This window comes from Protopterus annectens, chromosome 10.part0, assembly GCF_019279795.1.
Source record: "Protopterus annectens isolate FY-2018-M chromosome 10.part0, PAN1.0, whole genome shotgun sequence".
Taxonomy (NCBI): Eukaryota; Metazoa; Chordata; order Ceratodontiformes; family Protopteridae; genus Protopterus; species Protopterus annectens.
The window spans coordinates 151,305,902-151,328,610 of NC_056744.1; the positions used below are offsets into that span (position 1 = coordinate 151,305,902).

The 22,709-nt window shown below is 42.1% G+C and overlaps 1 protein-coding gene across 1 annotated transcript in view; it reads right to left on the reverse strand.

Moving 5' to 3' along the window:
* The window catches only part of WIPI1 (WD repeat domain, phosphoinositide interacting 1), a 1,063,998-nt gene that overhangs the window by 221,809 nt on the left and 819,480 nt on the right, over positions 1–22,709 (reverse strand). Inside the window, exon 10 of the mRNA XM_044085121.1 lies at positions 14,616–14,723. Coding sequence (XP_043941056.1) covers positions 14,616–14,723 — 108 coding nt within the window. The remainder of the gene's footprint in view (positions 1–14,615; positions 14,724–22,709) is intronic.

The following is a 22,709-nucleotide window of genomic DNA, read 5'->3' on the forward strand; positions in this document are numbered from 1 at the left end:
TCAAATTATATCATGTCTGTAAATCTAAAAGGGTATGTAACTAGTACTGTGGTATACCCATATTCAAAATATACGAGAATATATATAAATGTTGTACTACTTACTGGTCCTTACATTCAGAATACCAAATTCAAAACTACTAAATATTTTGAAGATTTTTTAATCTGAGCCAAGGCTTGATTGAAAGACACTCATTCAAACCTGGATAGTGATTTGCATCAAGCCTAAGCTGCCATGAAAGCTCACTCATATCTAAATGATACTGTGTAGTTCTTCCTTGTTGGTCAAAACATACCTGTTGGACCACACAAAACCTAAAGTTATGTCCTTCGTTGGTCGTAACATGTCTTGCCAGGGCATTTGTGGGTTTTTGCTGTTTTATGTCAAGAATATGTTCTTTTATTCTATCCCTAAACCTTCTACAGGTTTTGCCCACATAAAATGCCCTGCACAAGTCACACATCGCAACATACACTAGATTCTTACTATAACAATCAAAATGACCATTTATATATATATTACTATCATTAATAGAAAGTGTATGTCCCGATGTATATATATATTTACAGGTAGTACACCTACCACACTTATAGTTCCCCTTATTCTTATAACTAGTAGGCATTGTGTCCGCCATACCTCTCTCAAATATATCCTTTAATGACAAATCTTTCCTATATACAAACTTGGGCTTATGTGCAAAAATCTTAGGTTCCACCTTGTATCTATAAAATGTTTCCCAATATTTCATAACTGTATTCACAATAAACTCAGAATCCATGTTATAATTTAGAATATACAAAATTGTATCACTCCCAAAGGTGTTTACTTCACTATTACCTGTAACATACCCAAATTGGTCTAAGTTAGATGTAATAATCGGAACTATTACATTGTTACTTCTTTTAAACTTGATCTCATTTTTTAGATCTAGACACAGTGTATTGGGGTAACCTCTGTTTGTAAACATTTTGGTGACAAAATCTAATTCCTTCTCGAAATCTATTGTGTCACTTACCATACGTGCAACCCTTACCATCTGCCCTTTTACTATGGCTTTTTTTTGATGTGGTGGGTGCCAACTGTCAAAATGAAGGTAAGAGTTGGAGAAGGTAGATTTTCTAAAAATGTTCGATCTAACCTTGCCTTCTTGTTCATCATATATTAAATTCACATCCAAATAGTCTATCTTATGGGTGTTAACCTGATATGTGAACTTTAAGAACCAAATTGTGTTGTTAATATAATCAAGGAAATTGTCCAATATAAGTTTTTCTCCGGTCCAAATTATAAAAATATCGTCCAAAAATCTTAAATACAAATGGATGTATGGACTGTATTCATTTGTATGTACATATTTTCTCTCCCAATGGGCCATAATATAATTTGCGTAAGTGGGGGCACAAGCTGCCCCCATAGCTACGCCAAAGGCCTGTTTGAAGTAAAGGCCGTCGAAATACAAATAGTTGTTCCTTAATACTATGTCCATTAATCTGACATATGTATTAATTTCGTCCTGTTCGTAGACCCCGGTTACACCAAGTTGTTCCTCTAACCATTCCAATCCTGTGTCATGTGGTATCACACTAAAGAGATTACATACATCTATAGTAACAAAATAAAATTCCTTTGGTATGTTACAGTGTTTTATACTTTCCAGGAAGTGCCATGAATCCTTTACTAGGTGGGGTGTCACTCCTAAGCCTTTCTTTAATTTCTCATCCAAAAACTGGCTAACAAAGCTAACTTTACTACGTTTTCCGTCCACTATTGGTCTAAATTTCACGTTGTTGAGACCCTTGTGAATCTTTGGTATTCCAAATATTGCACTCACTACAGGGTACTGGTTTGACATAAATTGATACTCACTTTCAGTGATCTCTCCCTGGTATACCATGTCGTCCAGAGCCATGTCTATCTTTTGGTATGCTATATGTATTTCGTTAAGACTAACTTCACTATAATTGTCTTGTAATAACATGGACATCATAATACTGTTATAATCATACTTGTTGGTAACTACCAAACCGTTGCCCTTGTCGGGTTTCATAATGCGTATGTTGTGTTTACTTTTAATAATATTTAGAATGTCCATTTCTTCCCTAGTTAGATTACCTTTGTGTAACAACTCTCCATACCGACAGTGTTCCCTAAAGTCATTCTCACATAAACCTTCAAAAATAGAAACTGAATGGTTCATACAGGGGTTAAATACACTGTGTTTTTTCAAAAATCTTCCATCCCTTGCGTACCCAATATCACAGGAATCCATTTCAATGTTATATTTTAAATTCATTTTACGGGTAAATAATTTTAAATCAATGAGTGAATTAACAATATTCCCCCTTCTACTTGGTACAAAATTGAATCCTTTAGAAATAAAGTTAGCATGTTTTGTACCAATGTCCATACTTGAGTAATTATACACTTTAAAATCTTTACTACCGTTGTAAATTACTTTGGGGTTACTTAACACACCCTCACTTTGTACCGTGATAACCGAGATAATGTTCCCCTGAACCATTTCTTCATAAAAATTCACTGTATCAAAGTCGTTGTTTATATTTCTATCCATTACGTTATTTTCTATATACTGAGATGTTTCTACCTGATTTGAATGAAAAAGATCAACGTTCTCTCTTTGCGTTGTTTCACAGTGATCAAGGGTGTTGAAAACACCTAACTCAATGTTCATTGTTTTCCCTAAAACAGTGTCCTTAATGGACTTTGCCTGAGCATTAATATCCTCTTCCACCAAACATTCACAATCACAAGAATTGCAGGCTTCTAAATTTGTATATCCATCCTCACTTAATTTAGCCCCTTTCAGTTTGACATCCTGAAGGTTAAACCCTTCATCTACTGTGTGTATACTTAAATTCATTAACTCTGAATCACACATGTGAAAAGTGTCAGTATTCTTGTTTCTAGATGTATATACACTGCTAGATGGTACATTCATATTACCCATTTTGTCACACAACAAGATAGAACAATTCCCCCCATTAATTAAGTCAACTCGTGTACTATCACTACCAATAATATCATAATACGTAAAAACGTTAGAATCACACTCGTTTGATTTGACCATTAAATTAATGTCATTTTGATTAGTTCCGTTGTAAAGTATGTTAGAAGGTAAGTGAATTTGATAATTGTTCAGTACTTTACCAGTGTCACTAGGAAGTCTAGGAGACGCTTGAATCCTAGTCTCGACGGTTGACAATGGTGAAACAGTATGTGCGACACCAAAACTGCAATCATCCGTCAACCCAGATGTTACGTCGACCATTTCGTTTGATAAGCAGTCAAATAGCTGGTTACACTCAAAATCCAATGCTTGTGGTAACTTAAAGTCCGGTCGCACTTCAAGCCCATCGTGTTTGTCCACTTTGGACCAAGTGGACAACCTCAATGTCTTGTGTGGTTTTTGGACGAACCCCTGGTTGAACCTGAAAAAGTCTTGTCTTTGGGTCTCGCCCCTGTCCAAGTTCCTTGTTGTTCCTCCTGGTTGGCGTCCTGGTTCCGCAAGCGTTCTGAACGCCTCAGGCCTTCCCCCAAAGGGTCCTCAGTGAATTCACGGCAATTGGCGCTATCATCCGATTGGTCACGCTCATGTCGCTCATCATGTCTCCGCTTCCGATAGGTCGAAGGATCAAGTTGAACAAAATTTGCTTTCTGTTTTTCTTGAAATGGATAAATGTGCCCTTGTTCGTACAGGTGCATGTCACGTTGTATCTTGGATAATTTTTTATTATATATAGCCTCACAACTTTTTTCAACATCTGCAATTGTGCGTGCATAATCGTCATAGTGGTGCACAAAAAGTAAATCTTGAGTTAATTTAGTGTTTAATTCATCTAGTTCTTCCAGTAGTTCATCTACTGTTTGGTTGTTGTACTTAACCATTAAGCCCATTAGTTTAAAACCTGTTTCATCAAATAACTGGTGCAACTCAGGTAACATCCCTTGGTGTTTATCACACCCGTTGGGATATCGCCAGACCCGTAGGCCCTTGGGTACCATTTTTAGTTCTATATTTCTCCGAAGGTAACTGTTTTCTATGTACGTTCTCTTTAATTTAAAAAGTTTTTTTTCAAAAGTAGCCATTAACTCTGTAAATGTTTTTACCTGTGTATTGTGTCTATTAGAAATAGGAACACTGTTCTTCTGGAATTCGTACTGGTTTTCTCTCCATTTGTCCTTAAGTGACAACAGGTGTGTGTTTCCCAAGTTGCTGGAATTAGTTTTGTCTTTGTCCAAATTTTCCATTGGAAACACCCCTTTGTTACCAGTCTTTTCGATGTTAGTAGGTGTGAATGATGGAGTACGTTGTGTCAAAGGCAAACCCAAACTACTGATAGTAGCAGGCTCTTGACTGAAAGTATCTCTGTCCATCAGTTTTTGTATTAAAATAGTGTGCTCACCCAATTGTTCCTGTATGCGCTGGAGCAGTTCCATCTGAGTAGTTGTACTTCATTTGTCTTCAACCTGTGGGAATACGGATCCGTATCGGATCCAAGCCGGCAATTATTACTAGGATCAGCTTCGAGCTCTATACCCCCCTACCCATAATACACCTCCACTGCCTTCCATCCCCAGATCGAGTTTGCTGAACTTATACTGAGAACCCGACCTGATAATACACTTGTGACCTATACTGCAGCCCATAGGCTGATTATGCACCAAGGTCCAGGGGAAGGAGGGAGGGACGGTTGAAGACAAATGAAGTACAACTACTCAGATGGAACATTATGGTGAGTACATAACTTCTTTATCTGAAGTAGTTTACTTCATTTGATCTTCAACCTGTGGGACAAAGTCCCCAGCTATTAAATTACTGGGAGGCCCTCATGGAAGGATATTCTGGAACAGCGCGGACCCAAAGGATGCTCTCCTTCTGGAAGTCAAATACAATCTATAATGAGAAATAAATGTATGAGATGAGGGCCAGGTAGCTGTGGAACAAATATCATCCGAAGACACTCTAGACCAAAAGGCCACAGACATAGATATGGAAGTAGTGGAATGAGCTTTTACCTGACCTGGAGGAGACATGCCTTTGTCCTTATAGACCTGCAGGATGCATGAAGAAATCCATCTAGCTATAGTGACCTTGGAGACAGGTTTCCCCAAAAAGGGGGAATGAATGAAACAAACAATTGATCAGATTTACGAAAATTTTCCGTCCTGTGTAAATAGAATCATAACTGTCTATGAACATCCAACATGTGGAGTTTATATTCCATCTTGTTCTGGTTGATATTGATTGATGATGCCACGTTGGAAAGAAAGGATGGGTTGGTACGAAGGGAAACTCTGTCTTTATGAAACATCATTTACGGAAATTTTATGGACAAGGCCTGTAATTCTGAAACCCTTCTAGCAGGGGTAATAGCCACCAGAAAGGCTGTTTTCCACGATAAAAATTTGAGATATGCAGTAGCGGCAGGCTCGAAAGGCAGAGCAACCAGAGCTTGGAGAACCATAGTAAAGTCCCACGAGGGAACAGGATCTTTGACTGAGGGGGGCATAGCAAAAAGGTGCCTTTGATAAAAGCTTTACAGAGTCTGGAAGATGCTAAGGATGCAGAATCCTTGCCCACATGAAAATGGGAAATGGCAGCCAACTGAACTTTGACAGTAGAACTAGCTCCATGCTGGAAAATATCAGCTAGGAAATCAAGAATAGTGGAAACAGGAGCTGTGAAAGGGTCTAAACTCCTCTGAGAGGCCCAGAAAGAAAAACGTTTCCACTTGCTGCAATAAATCTTTCTGGTCGAATAATTATGAGCAGCTACCAAAATAGATCTAACTGAAGAAGATAGTCCGGGAGTCCTAGCAATCACGGGAAATGGAGCAGCCAAGCCGTGAGCTTCAGGCTGTCCAGATTCAGATGAGGCACCCCAGAAGGGTGTGAAATTAAATCCTGAATGGGATCTAGGATCCAAGGTGGAGCCAAGAGGTGAGAACAAAGGAAGGGAACCCATACCTGGTGAGGCCAGAATGGGGCAATGAGGATCACTTTGCTCCCCAGTAAACAAGCTTTCTGCAGAAACCTTGGAATGAGAGGTACTGGTGGGTAAGCATACAGAAGACCAGGAGGCCAAGCATGAACTAGAGCATCTCTGGCGGACTCCCCTGGCAGGGGGTTCAGAGCGAAAACCTTGCTGCACTTCACGTTGGAAGGAGATGCGAAGAGATCGCAGCAAGGTTGACCCCACTCGCTGAAAATCTGTTCGCTACGGAAAGATTCAGAGACCACTCGTAAGGCATCAGAATGGTCTGACTTAGCCAGCCCACTAAAATGTTGGACCATCCCGGAATGTGCTTTGCGATGAGAAAGTGACCGGTGGAGATCGCCCAATCCTACACTCTCATGGCCTTGCGACAAAGGGGGTATTATCTGGTCACTCCTTGTTTGTTGATATACCAGTCCACTGAAACGTTGTCTGACTGAATTGCAATCATTCTCAGCGGAAGAAAGGCATGAAAGGCCTGCAACGCTAGAAGGACCGCCCTCATCTAGGACATTTATGTGCAAGCTGGTCTCTATGAGGGACCACAGGCCTTGGACTGTTTGCCCGAACAATGCCCCCCCCCACCTGAATTGGGAGGCATTCGTGGTCACTGTGGTTTGGGCCAGGGCTGGAGCAAAGGGTCATCCCTCCAATATGTCCAGAGAGTTCGTCTGCCATATGAGGGATGACCGACACACTCGACTCAGGTGGATAGGATAAGACAACGGTAGTTCCAAAAGGGACCACTGAACTGCTAGAGTCCACTGAAGAATCCGCATATGTAGCCGAGCACACGGAAGAAGAGTTATGATCACTGCCATCGAGCCTAGGGCCCTCAATACTGATTCTGCCATTGGAAGGTGAGAATGGCAGATCAGGGAGACATGCATCCTGAGGTTTTGAACTCTCTTCGAGGTCAGGAATATTTTGCACTGAAGAGTATCTATCCTGGCACTAATGTAGTCTTATCACCTGTACAGGATCTAGGAGATATCTTGGATGTGTTGACTGTGATGCCCAAACTCAGGGCAAGTGTCAGAAAGTAATCCCTGGTTTGGGAAAGTAGATGCCTGGTGGGAGCAGTGAGCAGCCAATCGCCCAGATATGGATAGACCTGAATCCCCTGATGCCTCAGGTGAGCCACTACAACCACCATCACTTTGGTAAATACCCTAGGGGCTGTGGTGAGACCAAAGGGAAGGGCTCGAAATTGATAATGACTGACTCCTAGCCAGAAGCGGAGGAACCTCCTGGAGCTTCTGTGCATTTTTATGTGATAGTAAGCATCCTGGAGGTCTAACAAGCACATCCAGTCGTCCCACTTGCAGGTATGACATGATGGACTGAAGTGTGACCATCCGGAACTTCTCTTTGGCAACAGACAAGTTCAGAGTAGAGAGGTCCAGAATGAGCCTTAAGTCCCCCATTTTCTTTGGCACCAACAAGAACCTGGAGTAGAAGCTCGATCTGGACTGATCTGGGGGGATGGTTTTGATGGCTCGTTTTACTAGCAGCTTGGAAATTTCCTGTGCTGCTGCCTCCCTTTGCATGGGTGGAACATCCAGAAGGTGTCTGGGAGCTATGGGAGAATCATTGAAGGAGATAGAATATCCTCTGGATATAATTTGAAGCACCCAGCTGTCCGTTGTTATGGACCCCCTTGCTGCTGGGTGCAAGGACAATCATCCCCCGACTGCCTCCAGAGTAGAACAGTCAGGCAACTCCTCAGGGTTGCTGCCCGGGTCTGTCCAAGAACGGTTCTTGAGACCCAAAGTTTCGCAGACCCCTCTGCCTCTGGGCCGGCATCTATTCTGTCCCCCTCTGCCTCTGGGGGAAGAAGAGCCCCGAGTGTCCCGGGAATACTGAGACTTCCAGAACCACATCTTCTTTTGCCTTTTTTGGTTCCGAGAAAAGGACCGTTGAGGGTTGGAGAAGCGGATTCCGATGGCACAGTGTCTTCCTGTCCTTCTCACTCTGGACTAGTGTCTCCTTGACGGTCTTACTGAAGAGTGTAGAGCCGTCATAAGGGGCATTGGCAAAAGACGCCTTAAAGGGTTTAGAAAATTGACACAACCTGAGCCAGGCGTTACGCCTCATAGAAACGCTAGACCCAGCCACCCTAGCCGCTCCTTCCATAGCATGGGAGAGGAGTCGCATAGACGTATTTGATACTGCTTTAAGAGTGGCCATTCCTGTGGAGAATAAAGCCTTGTCCTCCTGCGACACGGACTTGGGGGGAGACTCCTCCAACTCCTTTACCAGGTCGCGTTGGAGTCTAGTGACATGGGTCAAGTAATTCAGTGCCCTGATGGAAAAGGTAGCTGAGGCATACACCAACTTCCCTAAGTGGTCCATCATCCGTGACTCCCGGTCAGGATGGTGGACCGAGGAATTCTCCTGAGCAAGTTCCTTCTTAGTGGCTGCTGCTACCACCATGATGTCCATGGGGGAACCCTTATTCCAGGATGGCCGGTCAATGGGGGGGCTTAAAATTTCATCAGGTCGCTTGGGGATAGGCTCCATGATGTCCAGTTCCTTCCATGCCCACAAGGTGATCAAATCCCCTTAAGGATCCATGGGAGTGGACACCCAGGAAGTAGATGGTCCCATGCCAAAAGCCTCCAGGAACATGGAGACATCAGAAGAGGGCTGGGGGCAGACCAACCTCTCCACTGGCGCAGGATCTCCATGATGTCTCCAAAGGAAACATCCTCAGGAGGTGATCTTGGGGAACCCTCTCCATCATCTAAATCTGTGTCCTCGGTGAGGGACTTGGGGGAGTCCAAGTGCCTCCTCTTGCATGTATGCTTGTGAGGCACATCTCCAGTGGGGCTCTCCGGAGAGCGCTCACAAGCCATTTCTTCCTCGGGGGAACCGTCTGGGGCACTTCGAGCATGGGCTGTCTCTCTGGTAAGAAAATGGGGACCGTAGACAGAGCTGAGGGGGTCTGGGAGAAGAACGAGGGGGTGGTCAGGAGTCTCAATCCGACAGAGAGGACCCTTTCTACCACATCAAACGCTGAAGGAGAGCGGACCTCCTGGGAAGCTAATATGGAGGCCGGTCTCCCCAGTTCCGAGATGAGAATCAGAGCTGGGCCCTAAGTGGACAGAGCTCCGAGGGAGGGGACATGGCCCGACACAGTCAGAGCCGACTATAAAGGTTCCACTCTCTCGGATCCGTCACCCAAGCTCCAGCTCCGAGAATGGCTCAGATCCAAGTTGGTTGGATCAGAAACGCTCCAGGCAACTGTCGGCGTCAAGGAAACAAGTACTATCGGCACCGACCCCCTGACCAAAGCCAACCTCAGATCTGAGTACTCCGAAGCCGAAGTTCGGATCAGAGAAGGAGAAATGGGTTGAAAGAAAGGAAGTGAGCTCCCCGCTCCAGAGGGAAGGGGGCTGGCAAGACCCTCATCTGGATCTGTGCATGGATAAAGCGTCTCATCATCTTATCCAGATCCATATCCGATAAAGAGCGGGTTGACCATGATGAGCCATGGACTCTGACCTGGCGGGTCAGGGAACAGAGTCTCGAGAGACTGGACGTGCCTCCTCCGGCTCCGGGGAGAACCTCGGAGATCGGAGCAGAGGGGAGTCACGGATCCAAGGGGTTTTGCTTGGTGAACAGAGGTCAGGGGACCTCTTCCTCTTTTCCCTCGTCTTTGACTCTCTCTCCCTTTCTCTACCTCTCTTCTGCTCTGCTACCACAGGCGTAGAGGCAGGAGTTTGAGTCCCAGCCTGTGAGAGAGGAGAAGCCAGAGGAAGAGAGGAGGGAGAAGAAGTCACAGCAGTCACTGTGACTGAAGCCGAAGATGAGGAAAGAGAGTCGGTAGAAGGAAGAAGACCTTTGAGGGCCAAATTGGCCTTCCTATCCTTTAAGGCATGGGGGTTGAACCCCGCACAAATGTTGCAATCCACACTAAGATGGTCCACACCCAAGCGCAACAGACACAGAGTGTGGCCATCCTCTGGGGAGAGCTTATGGCCACACTCTGTGCAGTGCTTAAAAACAAGCATTTCAGCTATACTACTGAAGGGAAAGAAAGCCTTAAAACAGCCAGGCAAATACTTTCCAAAGCGCACACACAAACCCACTCCCCATGCTAGACTAGGGAACAACATGGGGGGTACCACAGAACAAACTACTCTAACTTTTTTAACTAACAATACTAACACTCGACGCCAAAGCGATGGGAGGGGAGAAGGGATACCTAAACTAATCTAACCTGATGAAAAAGGAGAACATTTTTCAATTGCAGAAAGTTAAACAACCGACTGTTAGCCAGAGCTCAGAAGACACGATGTGTAAGCAAATCACAGCAAACAAGACCTGGGGATGGAAGGGACTAGAGGTGTATTATGGATAAGGGGAGGAGTCTGGAGCTCGGAGCTGATGCTATTAATAGTTGCCGGCTCGGATCCGATATGGATCTGTATTCCCACAGGTTGAAGATCAAATGAAGTAAACTACTTTAGATTAGTAGAACACTGGAAACAGCAATGTTTTATGCTATAGAAAAGTACTTAAATCTAGGAAATTTTGTATATTTGTCTTGAATTGCCTGCACAAATATTTTTACACACCTACTAGGATTAAGAAAAATGTTCTCCACTGCACAGAATACATGGAGGTGTTTTGAAGAGGACAAGGGCGAATGACATCATATCTTCTGGGCATGTCCTAAATTATCTGAAAGTAGTTTTTTTTTTTTGGGGGGGTGGGGGGCAGGTTCTAAGGATGACGTACAAGAAACCAATACTAAAGAGACTGTAATGACAGAAGGCCTACTGGTAAAGAAGGCTGTCAGGAAGAAACTGAAGCAAGTAATTAGTCCAACAGCAAAAGAGGTTCAAAAGCTTCTAGAATATATGAGAAAGGAAGAGGAACAAGCTTCAAAAGGCAAAGAGGGAGCTTTATTAGAAGGTGGGCAATGTAGATATGGTACTGGGAATGAAATTCCAGAGATGGACCAGGCTAAGAGGCAGGATGAGAGAAAGTATGTTTAGTAGCTTGAAGAAGGAACTATAGATATTCAATGGTTTTGTTGGTGCAAAGGGAGCAAAGTTTGATAGAGGGAGAGAAAATGGAAAACATTCATGTTGCTTGGACTTTTGTAAATATTTTTATACGTTATTTTTATAATTAGTGTTTAATCTTATTCAATATGTGTTTGTGATCGATAAATAAAAACAATTTGCTTTTTAAAAAAAGAATGGAGGCCAACAGGCTAAAAGTTATTGACAAAACAGATTAATTTTCTTTTTTTTTTTTTTTTGTTTTATTTGGTTTTAAAACAATAAATAAATCAATTATAAAACAAACAGATAACTATTTACATAGGTCCACAGTTGATCAATACATCAAAGTTGTACATCAACAACAATTAATATTTTTCAAGCAAGTCTAAGTTTAAGCCAAGATGTATACAAATGTGTAATATTAGAAGTTCTCATCTTTATAGTATGCAGTTCACTACTCCAAACAGTTTTTGCCATACTAATAAATTCAACACTAGAGGGGGTAACTTTACTTTGCTAATTTTTAGTAATTACTTTTCTGGCTATTGCAAGAATAGACCAAAGAGGCACTTAAGTTTTTGGAATTATCTCAGGAATCAGAGCATTACATAAAACTAAATATTTAGAAATATTACATCTATCTTACCATAGAGCTTGAATGAAGGTATTAATTTCTTTCCAAAAAGGGGAGATGACTTCACATTCATATATCATATGTGCCCAATCAGCAATTATTTCAGAATCACGTCTACAGCATTTAATTCTATTTGCTTTATACATAACTGTAATTTTAAGAGTGACAAAAGCTCTGTGTACGGATTTCCAAGTGAACATTTTCCAATATAACAGATGTAGTTTTATCTGTAGATTTAATATTATTTTCTTGTGTTCTTCAGAGAAGTCTTCATTATTCATTTTTGAGTAGTACTTCCAAAAGGAATTGTCTAAACATGTGAAATCTAACTTAAGAATTTTATAAATTTGTGACAAATATGATTTATTTTCTATTGCAGTATTACTCATATTTAAGAAATCCAATAATTTGGGGAACAATTTCTTATCTAGGTTAAATATTTTATTAATCTCTGTGTTCACAAAGTCTCTAAATGTTTGTAAAATTAACCAATTCTCAGAATCATGATTGAATTTGGACTTAAGTTTCAACAGCATCTATATCAGTACCACTTAAGAATTGATGTCAATAAATTAAATTACTTTGTTGTTTCAATACTAGTACTTTGTTGAAGTTATGAGTTACAGATTCATTTTCTGACTGAGCACGAGCAGGTGAAAAGGAGATGACAGAATCTTGGCTGCAGCAACATTTACAATACCATATACTTGTTTCCTATAGGACCCAAGCTTCCCTGATGTGCTGGGAAACTGAGCATGCACTCAACATAATGGCAGAGCTGAACATTATGCTGATGCAAGTGCCCATATGCCACTATCAGAGGGTGGGGTTAGGGATAAATATATGCATACCAGGATATGCAATGATGCACTGTGAAAGAGCCGCCTCCTGCCTACATGATGATGTATCCCTGTTGGAACTGGCTTAATTTCTCTCTCTCTCATGTCTTTATGTGCTCCAGGGACGGGGGACATATCTAGTCTCTGCAGTCTCTGCTGCTGCCTGGAGGTGTAGCCTAATCACCCTTGTTTACTTCAGCTCCACAACAAGAAACTGAGCTGGAAATGGGGAAGGGGGGCTAATTTCAGTCAAACATCACAGTAGTGAATTGTACATCTTTTGGGTGAAATGGAGTTAAGTAGTTTTTGTATTTTGTTTTTATGATGTTATTTTACTGTTCATAGCAACAGAAGTGTTTCATAAAAACTGTTGCATAGCATTTCTACTTCATGCAACACACACTACACATAGTGGGTTAATATAGCAATAACACATGGCTGGGTGTGGGTAATGCTGTATTTAGCTACAGTCTGTGTGGTTTGGTCATGAAGGCAAAGCCTGAGTGACCAAAGTCACCCATGAGTAAATACATTACCCACACCCAGACATGGGTTATTGCTATTATACAATGGCATTATTTAAGAAAAAGGTTAATTACTTTTCTTAAGTAATGTCCTTGTATAATGCTGCTGTGGTTCTCTTCCCCATTCTTCCCTGGTATCATGGGGCTTTCTTGATGTACTGCGCATGTGTATGGGACTTATGCTCACACACTCATGCAGTGCATCAGTGCTGTGGAAAGGAAGTAACAGAGAAAGGAAGCTCTCCATTGGTTTGTTTTTTGTTTTAATAAAAAAAAAAATTTGAAATCCGGAATTGTTTATGAGAGAGACAGGGTATAAAAAAATACAAGGATAATCAGGTCTGTTTCTCTGGGTTTGTATAGCGTGCCTGATTATCCATGTATTTTCCTTGTCCTGTTTCTCTCATACTTCTGGAGTATCTGAATATTTATTTACTTAAAAAAAAGAAGAAAACTGGAATCTCAGTAGCATATACTAACAGAAGAAAGTCCAGGTGACCAGCCTTTTTTCAGTTGGTATATGCTTGATTTACAATGGGCACACTGGTTGGGCTGACGAATCAGCATGCTCATTTTTGAATGTTAATGGCCAGTCATTGTATAATAAACACGATAAAAGAGATGTTTTATGTGAGTCCCTGCAACCTTGCGGTCATATTACTAAATTTGGTTATACCTAATACGTTTTATGATACAGTCATACACCTGATACAGTTCATGTACATATGTTCACAAAATAACATAACACGGTAGTTGGAATATTGTTTTACTTGTCTCTTGCTATGTCAGGCGCACCACACTGTAAAACAAATATCCATAATTAGTCCATGTAAACAAGGTACTTGTCGTGACATACTTCACACAGATATAGCTAATGTTTGCACTCCTGAACACTGCAACCTAAATCTGGTAATATATATATCCTGTCCTGTGAGCCCCACAGACTGGGGATGCTGAGAATTAATATTGTAATATACTGTTTTTGACAGGAGTACAATTTCACGAGTGTATACTCACAGGTATCTACACAATACAGTTCACTCTGCATCCACCATAATATCATGTGCACTATTCCATGGTTTGTGTAAACCTGTTTTGCAGCCACAGGTCACACTATGCCATATTGCACAATTCAGAGTTTACTGCTTTGTATGCTTAATTACACACAAATCTGTCTCTGAACCATACCTACTTAGCACAGTGTATTGTATTTTTAATGAGGTCTCCTGATGACAATGTGCATCACTGTTTCTAACCCTCACCTCGTATTCTTCTCTTCCCATCTCATTCTCTACTGCACATGTGCCACATGATAGATCACAAGGTGCTGAGCAATGCATTATATATGTAATTCCAACATTACAGCATACAGACTTTCACTCACTAAACTCCCAAAGAGTGAGAAGTACAGGTAGCTTAAATGATAACATTCAGAGGATTTAAAGCTTCCATCAGAAACTGCAGCAAAGTTTCCAGTTTGCACACTAAACAGGAAATATTAGAACGCAAACATAGACGCAAAGCTAAGAAGAAGCAAATGCAAAAGGAGAATTAATGACATTGCAGACTTGTTTGCACACTTACCTGTGTTTCTTTATTAAAACACACTCCCCTCCATCCTGAGGATCCAGATTATATATGTACAGGTATCCTTCGGAGGATGCAACCAACAATCTTGGCAACTTTTGAATCCTGTGAAGCAACAAAAAAAGAAGTTATGTACTTAACCATAACATTTCATTTGTGTAGTCCATTTTCAGCCTTCCTCAACAGATGGGTTCAGATTTGACACTCGGATCAAACTTGGCCATTACACTAGCTCGTGGCCACCAAAAAACTCTCGAGTTCCTTCCCCACCCATAATGCATTATGCCTTTCGTCCCTCAGATCCTATTTACAGCTTGAGAAAGAGAGAGAGAGAGAGAGAGAGAGAAACTATAAAAGAATTGCCATAACTGGAGTTCAACATAAAGGACATATGGTGTCCTTAAAAGTCTCATTCCTCCAGAAGTTATTTGGGAGAAATGAAGGGGGATGGAGGGAGGGGAGCTGAGGAAGAATGCAAATGGACAACACAGCTGGAATGTTATGGGAAGTACATAACTTCTTTATCTGATGTTGTCAATTTTCATTCATTCCTCAACATATGAGAGTCTCCAGCTACCTGAACTCCTAGGAAGACTCTAAGGAAGGCTATTTCTGAGTATGGTTGAGCTAAAGACCGCTCTTCCCCTCAAGACCAGATCTAGTTTGTAATTAGTGATGCAGGTATGAGGATTCGACCAAGTTGCAGCCACTCATATATAATCGATGGATGCTATAGCCTGGAATACTTTGGGATTGGCCATATATCTAGTTGAATGAGCCTTTAGTGGTTTATGTAAGGGAAGATTTAATTTGCTGTGGACAAATGAAATGCAATCTGTCAACCATCTAGCTAGAGTTACCTTTGTAACCAATTCGCCCAACTTGTTACGTGTAAAGGAAACAAACAGCTGGTCTGTCTTTCTAATTTCTTTTGTTCTTTGCAGGTAAAGTGCAGTACATATTCTCTTTTATTTGTAAATTTTGGTAAGAATACTGGCAGCTTAATGGCTTGGTTAATGTTGGATTCTGACACCACCTTAGGTAGGAAGGAAGCATTGGTATGTAAAGTGACCCTGTCCTTGTGGAAAATCAAGTATGGGGCTTAGAAATAATGCCTTGAAGTTCCAAAACTCGGGTTTCTATTGCGTGATCGAAAATTGTAAGCGGTGAACGCATACTGAGAGAACCCGATTGGTCGAAACGTTGAAACGCGTGCGTAACATGGAAATCGCTATAGGGAATATGTTCCCTTTACTTCAATGCAGTGCAATCTCGGAGTAGAAATATTTAAGTAGCGGGGGTGTGGGGGTGCAGCCTCCCACATGGGGGGTGTAGGGTGGCTTCCCCCCTGCCTACAGCGTTTAGGTGAGTATAGTTTTTCATTTTTATTTTTTTATTATATTTTCGAAATTTCAAACATCGCTCATATGGTGTCAACCATATGGTGTTCAATGTTTGAAACTTTCGAAAATATAATATAGACCCCCAAAACTCTTCTAGCAAATGTAGTTGCAACTAAAAATACAGTTTTCCAGGTCAAGAATTTTAAATTACATTTAGCTGCAGGTTCAAAGGAGGAATGTGTTAAGGCTTGCAGGACCAAATATAAATCCCATGGTGGTACAGGATCTTTAAAAGGAGGTCTGAGTAGAAGGGTACCTTTTAAAAAGGCTTTGAACAGTTTAGAAGAAGCCAGAGAGGAATTCTGAAACTCCACGTGAAAGTTAGAGATGGCTGTGAGTTGAACTTTGATAGTCGAACTAGCACCCTTGTTAAATAAACTTGCTAAAAATTCAAGAACACGCTGAATCAGAACTGAGAAGGGGTCTACCCGATTCTTCTCTGCCCAATAAACAAATCTTTTCCATTTACTTCTGTAGCGTTTTCTCATAGAGGGTTTATGGGAAGATAACAGTACAGAATAGACATGTAAAGTGAACATAGATTGCCTGGCTATTAATGGAATTGGAGAAACCATGCAGTCAGTTTGAGATTTGAAATGTCCGGGTGAACCATGCCTGTTGGGTGAGAGAGAAGGTCTGGACTTGGATCCAGAATCCAAGGTAGGTGCAGAAGATGAGGCCAAAGGAAGGGAAACCAAATCTGTTGAGGCCAGTAAGGTTCAATGAGGATGACTTTGTTGTTTAACATGGCTGCTTTTTGAAGGAATTTGTGAATTAAAGGAGTTGGGGGGGGCATACAGAAATCCGGGGGCCAATCATGGAGCAGAACATCACTTTGTGACTCTCTGATGGGGGGATTAGGGCAAAGAAGCTGCTGCACTTGTTGTTTAGCAGAGATGCAAAAAAAACTGTAGTATGGCTGGCCCACTGATGGAAAATCATGTCTGTCACTTTGTTGTTGAGAGATCACTCATGAAGTAGTATGATGTACCTGCTCAGTTTGTCTGCTATCACATTGGACTTCCACGGAAAAGGCGTTGCAACTAGAAAGTGGTTGGAAGAAATCGCCCACTCCCACACCCTTGGGGCTTCTCAACAAAGGGGGTAAGATCTGGTTCCCCCTTGTTTGTTGATGTGCCACACTACTGACATGTTGTCTGTTTGGATCACAATTGTTCAAACAGGGAGAGAGTTTTGTAATGCTTGCAATGCCAAAAGCACCGATGTCTTTTCCAGAACACTGACATGCAAGTTGGCCTCTTCAGGGGACCAAGTGGATGGTCTTCCCCAGAAAATGCTCCCCCTACCCAATCTGGGAAGTGTCATGGTCACTATGGCCTTGGGCTGAGGAAGAATGAAAGACGACCTTGTAACAGTTGTTGTGACTGCATCCACTAGTAAAGATACCTTCTGCATATCTGAATTATTCTCATCTTTGTCAACATGGGTTAAGAGAGAATTGACCATTGTGTTTGTAGCATCCATTGCAGAATTTTCATGTGAAATCTTGCTAAGGGAACTAAAATTATCACCATTGACATTGAGGACATGCATCCCAGGGCTTGCAGAATCAATCAGGCTTAAATTCTTGTATTGCAAATCATTTTCTTGACCTGATCTCTAACTGTCTGTAGTCTTGAAAGAGGAAGAGATGCTACCAGAGTTACTGTATTGAACATTGCTCCTATGAATTCCAATATTTGAATTGGCTGTAATTTTGACTCATTGAAATCGATGGTTATTCCTACATCTGAACAGATCTGCAACACTTGTTCTCATGCTCGTACCAGTTGATGCTTGGTCGGAGCAGTAATGAGCCAGTCAGTCTAAGAATGGAAAAACCCAGAATCCCTGCAGTCTCAAGTGAGTTGCTGCTACCGCCATACACCTGATGAACACCTTGGGGGCTGTAGTGAGGCCAAAGGGCAGTACTCTGAACTGGTTATGACTGGCTCCCACCCAGAAGTGCAAGTACCTTCTGGATCGTCTGCTCATTTTTATGTGACAGTATGCATCCTGAAGGTCTATCGACCACATCCAGTCATCTTTACTCAGAAATGGTAGAATGGACTGAACTGTGACCATCTGGAACTTGGTGTGTCTAACTGATTTTCTCAACACAACGAGATCTAAAATTGGTCTCCAGTCCCCTGTCTTCTCTGGCACTAAAAAGAATCTTGAGTAAGTTTGGGATTCTATATGGTCTGGGGAGACCTCTTGGATGACTTTTTTTTTCCAGCAGCTTTTGGATTTCTAGTGCTGCTACTTCCCTCTAACTGGGTGGAACACTGGGGATTTTCCTGGGTAACAGAGGTGGTAGGGAAAAGGGAATAATATAACCTCTGGAAATGATTCTCTGCACCCAAGTGTCCTTTGTTATGTTTAGCCAGGCTTCTTGGTGCAGAGATAACCGATCACTGACTGCCTCCAGAGGAAGATAATTGGGCCTCCCTTCAGGAGTGCTGAAATAGTCTGTCGGAAAATGTATCTGTAGACCCTTGGTTTTACAGGCCTCCTCTGCCACAAGAACATCTTCTGCCATTATCACTCCCCACTTGCTTCTGGGGGAACTACCTTCACATGTGCTCTGGAAAAGACCCTGATACTTCCTGAACCACATCTTTCAACCTCCCCATTGATTCCTAGAAAAGGTCTGTTGAGGGGTCAAAAAACGTACACCCACTGCAGATGGGGTCCTTCCATCTTTCGTACACCTGGACAGTGTCTCTTATTGTGTGGCCAAACAAAGAAGAACCATCAAAGGGAGCACTGACGAAAGATGACTTGAAGGGCTCTGCAAAATCACACAGGTGCAGCCCTAGAGGCACCTTCTGCAACATGCAAAATGAACTTCATGGATGAATCTGCAATAGATTGAAGGGTAGTCATTTCTGAGGCCACAGAGGTTTGCCTCTGCCGTAGCTTAATCAAGTCCTTTTGCAGTCTTGTGAAGTGTGCCAAGTATTTCAGCAATCGGAGAGCAAATAAAATTGAAGTGTAAACTCACTTCTCAAATCTGAGCAGTGCCCTAGGTTCTCTACTGAGGGACGGACAGTGGAACTCTGTTCTGTGAATTCCTTCTTTGTAGCTACCGCCATGGCCATTGCATCAAGTGGTATGTTCTCTTCCTACCAGTGGAGCCAAAATGCAGTCTGGTCTCTTGGTAATCGGGTCAGTCGTATTAGGGTCCTTCCATGCCCACTTAGAAACCAAATCAATAAGTTCATCAGTGGGTGGAGTAACCCAGGAGATAGACTGACCAGTCTCAAAAGCTTCCAGAAATAGTGACTCCTCAGGAGCTGGGTTTTGGGCAAACCAACCACCCTTCTGTTTAAGGATCTCAAGAATGTTTCTAAATGAGACATCATCAGGTGGTGATTTGGGAGACCCCTCTCCCTCATCAAAATCAGTATCCTCAGTAACAGACTCCTGGGGTGAGTCCAAGTACCTCCTGTTGAACATCCTCTTCCTACGGAATTCTTTGGTGTGATGATCCAGAGAACTACCAGAAGAGATAACAATACCAGGCTGTGTGGTCTGGAAGCTTTGGGTTGGCTGTCCCTGTGCGGTACAATGATGAGGATCATGGTGCAAAGTCAGCTGAGATGTCGAGGGTGGATCCAGGAGGGAAGAACCCGCCTGATCTGTTGTAGCATAAAAAACCCTCTTCACAACCTCAAAAAGAGACCACTCAGGACAGAAGAAAGTCAGCGGAGATGAAAAAGTGAGCTTCTGGCCCGCCACCTCCCTCTACTCCAAGAGCCATCTGCCCGAGGCAGAAGCCGGAGACAAGCTATCCAACACAGAAGCTCTTAGAGGAAGAGATGGCTCCGAAAATCTTGGAGTCAATCTCATCTCCTCGGATTCATCCTGGAAGCTTCAGCTCTGAGAGTCATCTGGATCCAAAAATGTCAGAGCCGTTGTACTGAGAGTAAGAGTCGGTACCGAAGACAATGCTCTCTTCGGATCTGACTCAGAAGGGCCTGGAATGCTCAGATCCAAGGACTCTAACACCAGAGGTTGGGGCAGAGAAGGAGTTATCGGTGGAGTAGTAGATGGAAGGTGTTCCTGACACGAAGGGGTAGGAACCGTGAAGACTCCCTTCCGAAATGACTCTGTGAAGAATCTCATCATCCTTTCCACATCTGCCTCCACGAGACTTCTGGAGGAATGAAAAGACACCACTGAAGGAGACTTACCAGAGTGCCACTCCAAAAAAGTGGAGGGCACCCTGAATAGTACCAGATTCACGCTGGACAAATAGATGGTAAGTGGCAATAGTTTAGGATCCAGGGACTTCAGATCCATAGTGCATTTTGTTGGACTAGAGGTAGGACTTGCCAGATAGCTGAGCAGATCTGAATATGGTTGAATTCCAAGAGATGTTGACGTTTTTTTGGTTCTGATGAAGTTGAAACAGTAAAATGTGAAGATCTGGACTTTTTGAAGGGTCCCTGGGTTTTACCTTGGGAGACTGAACTCCAGAGATGGCCTGAGAGAAAAGAATTGGCAATAAACCTTTTAATATCAATGTGTTTCTTCTTTCTGTTAAAGCTCTGGGGTTTAACCCATTGCAAATGTCACAGTCTTGGGCTAGGTGCTCAGACCCTAAACAGTACACGCACAAAATGTGGGCATCCAAAAACGCATATTGTATCCACATTGCTCACATTTCTTGAACCTTTATCAGATGTCGTTAAAGGTGAAAACTTTTAAAACCAGATAACAGAAGCCTCAAAACTTCTATTTTAACTATGTAGACAGTAACTGCAACTAGTGAAAGGAAAAGACAGATAAATAATCTAATTTTTTTTTTTTAAAGTAAGAAAATTTAACTACAAAATCAGAAAAGAAGCAGGGTAGGACAGGCCTACCAACAATGGTAGCAAGGCTACACTATCTAGTTTATTAAAGTGCAGAAGGGTATATATAGAGGTGAGAGTTAACTAGGAAAAGGAATAAACCTTTTAGCGAAAAAGAAAAGGTATGAAAGTCTAAGCTTTTGAAGAGTAAATTTGAAAAAAATGTACTTATCTCAATGAAATAGCAAGGACGAAGGTGACTTCTAGACGTCTAGATGTGAAAGCAGCAAACAAGATCTGAGGGGCGTTAGGCATAATCCATTATGAGTAGGAAAGGAGCACAAGAGTTTGTTAGTGGCCACGAGATATTGTAACAGCTGAGCAGGATACGCGTGTCGGATCGGAACATATCTGTTGATGAATGAATGAAAATTGACATCAGATCAAGAAATCAATACATTTTGCCTTGCTATAGGCCTGCAGTTTAAGTTCAAGGTCCAGTTTTATGGTACATGGGTGTGACATGGGGAGCGCTACAGAATCCTGAAAGCCCAAAATCCTGAAGACTAAACTCCTGAGACCAAAATCCTGAAAACACACAGCATACCAACACTTACTATATTTCAGCACAAGTACATACAGAAACAAATAAAACACAAACCGTATTACTCTTCTCCAAGTATAAGCAGGGGGGCACCCCCCCCCCATGTGGGAGGCTGCGCCACCCACACCCCCTGCTACTTAAATATAGCAACTCTGAGACTGCACTTAGTGTACTGAAGTGCAATCTTGGAGTTGTTATATTTAAGTAGCAGGGGGTGTGCATGTAGTTGAAGAGTAATATGTTTCTGTATGTACTTGTGCTGGAATATAGTACGTGATGGTATCTTGTGTGTTTTCAAGATTTTGAGTTTTCAGGATTTTGGGCTTTCAGGATTCTGTAGCGCTTCCGTGACAAGGGCACTGCATATTATCACAGCACAGTGAGAGACTGGAAAATATTCAGCAACTACCAGGTAAAACTACAAGATGCCCTTTCAATAAGTAAATCGCTGAGAAAAGGGCACAGTAGAATATTACATGAGAATTATTTCATTCGCAGTAGGAAACTGTTTGCAGTGACATTTTAAGGCAGATCTTGTTCTTGCATGGACTTTAAAGACAGCTGTAATACTGGCATGAAAACAACTGTGTAACTAAGTTGGCTTTAGTTAAGGCACACATGGGTCTACATTGTTTCATTGAAAACTCATTTCACTGAATTTCAGTTCACCCTCACAAATTGCTGAAAGCTCAAATTACTGAAAACTCATTTCACTGAAGTGGAGTACTGGCACTGTGTAGAATACTGTAAGGCAAGTAAAAGGTATATGCCCTTTTCTCCACTGTAGTGCGATCCTGGAGCTAGTATATATAGTTAGGGGTGTGTGTGGTGGGCATAGGACCCCACATTGGGGGGCAAGGTGGGAGGCGAAGTCCCCCACCCAGTTTGACAGTGACAGACAATAAACAGGGTTATACCATGTAACAGCTAGTTGTACAATGCATTCTGCATGATAATGAATCTGTACCAGTTCCTTACATACTTATGTTAGATAATGCCCTCTGCCTAATGCTGGCAAGCAGAAATGGTAAGGTAAGGTAATACTGTATGAGCAATGTTGTAAAAACATCACTGAAAAGAATGCACAGCACAGTTGCATTATCCTTGAATCTGCAATCCTCTGTTTACAGTGCATTACCCTGCACAGCCCATAACACAAACATCTATAATGAAGTCTAGTTGAATAAGCAGCATCTGGATAACATTACTGATAATCAGAAACTGTGTGAAGAATGTGTGTCTGTGGGTGACTGCATGTTTGCATGTATAAAACACAGACCAA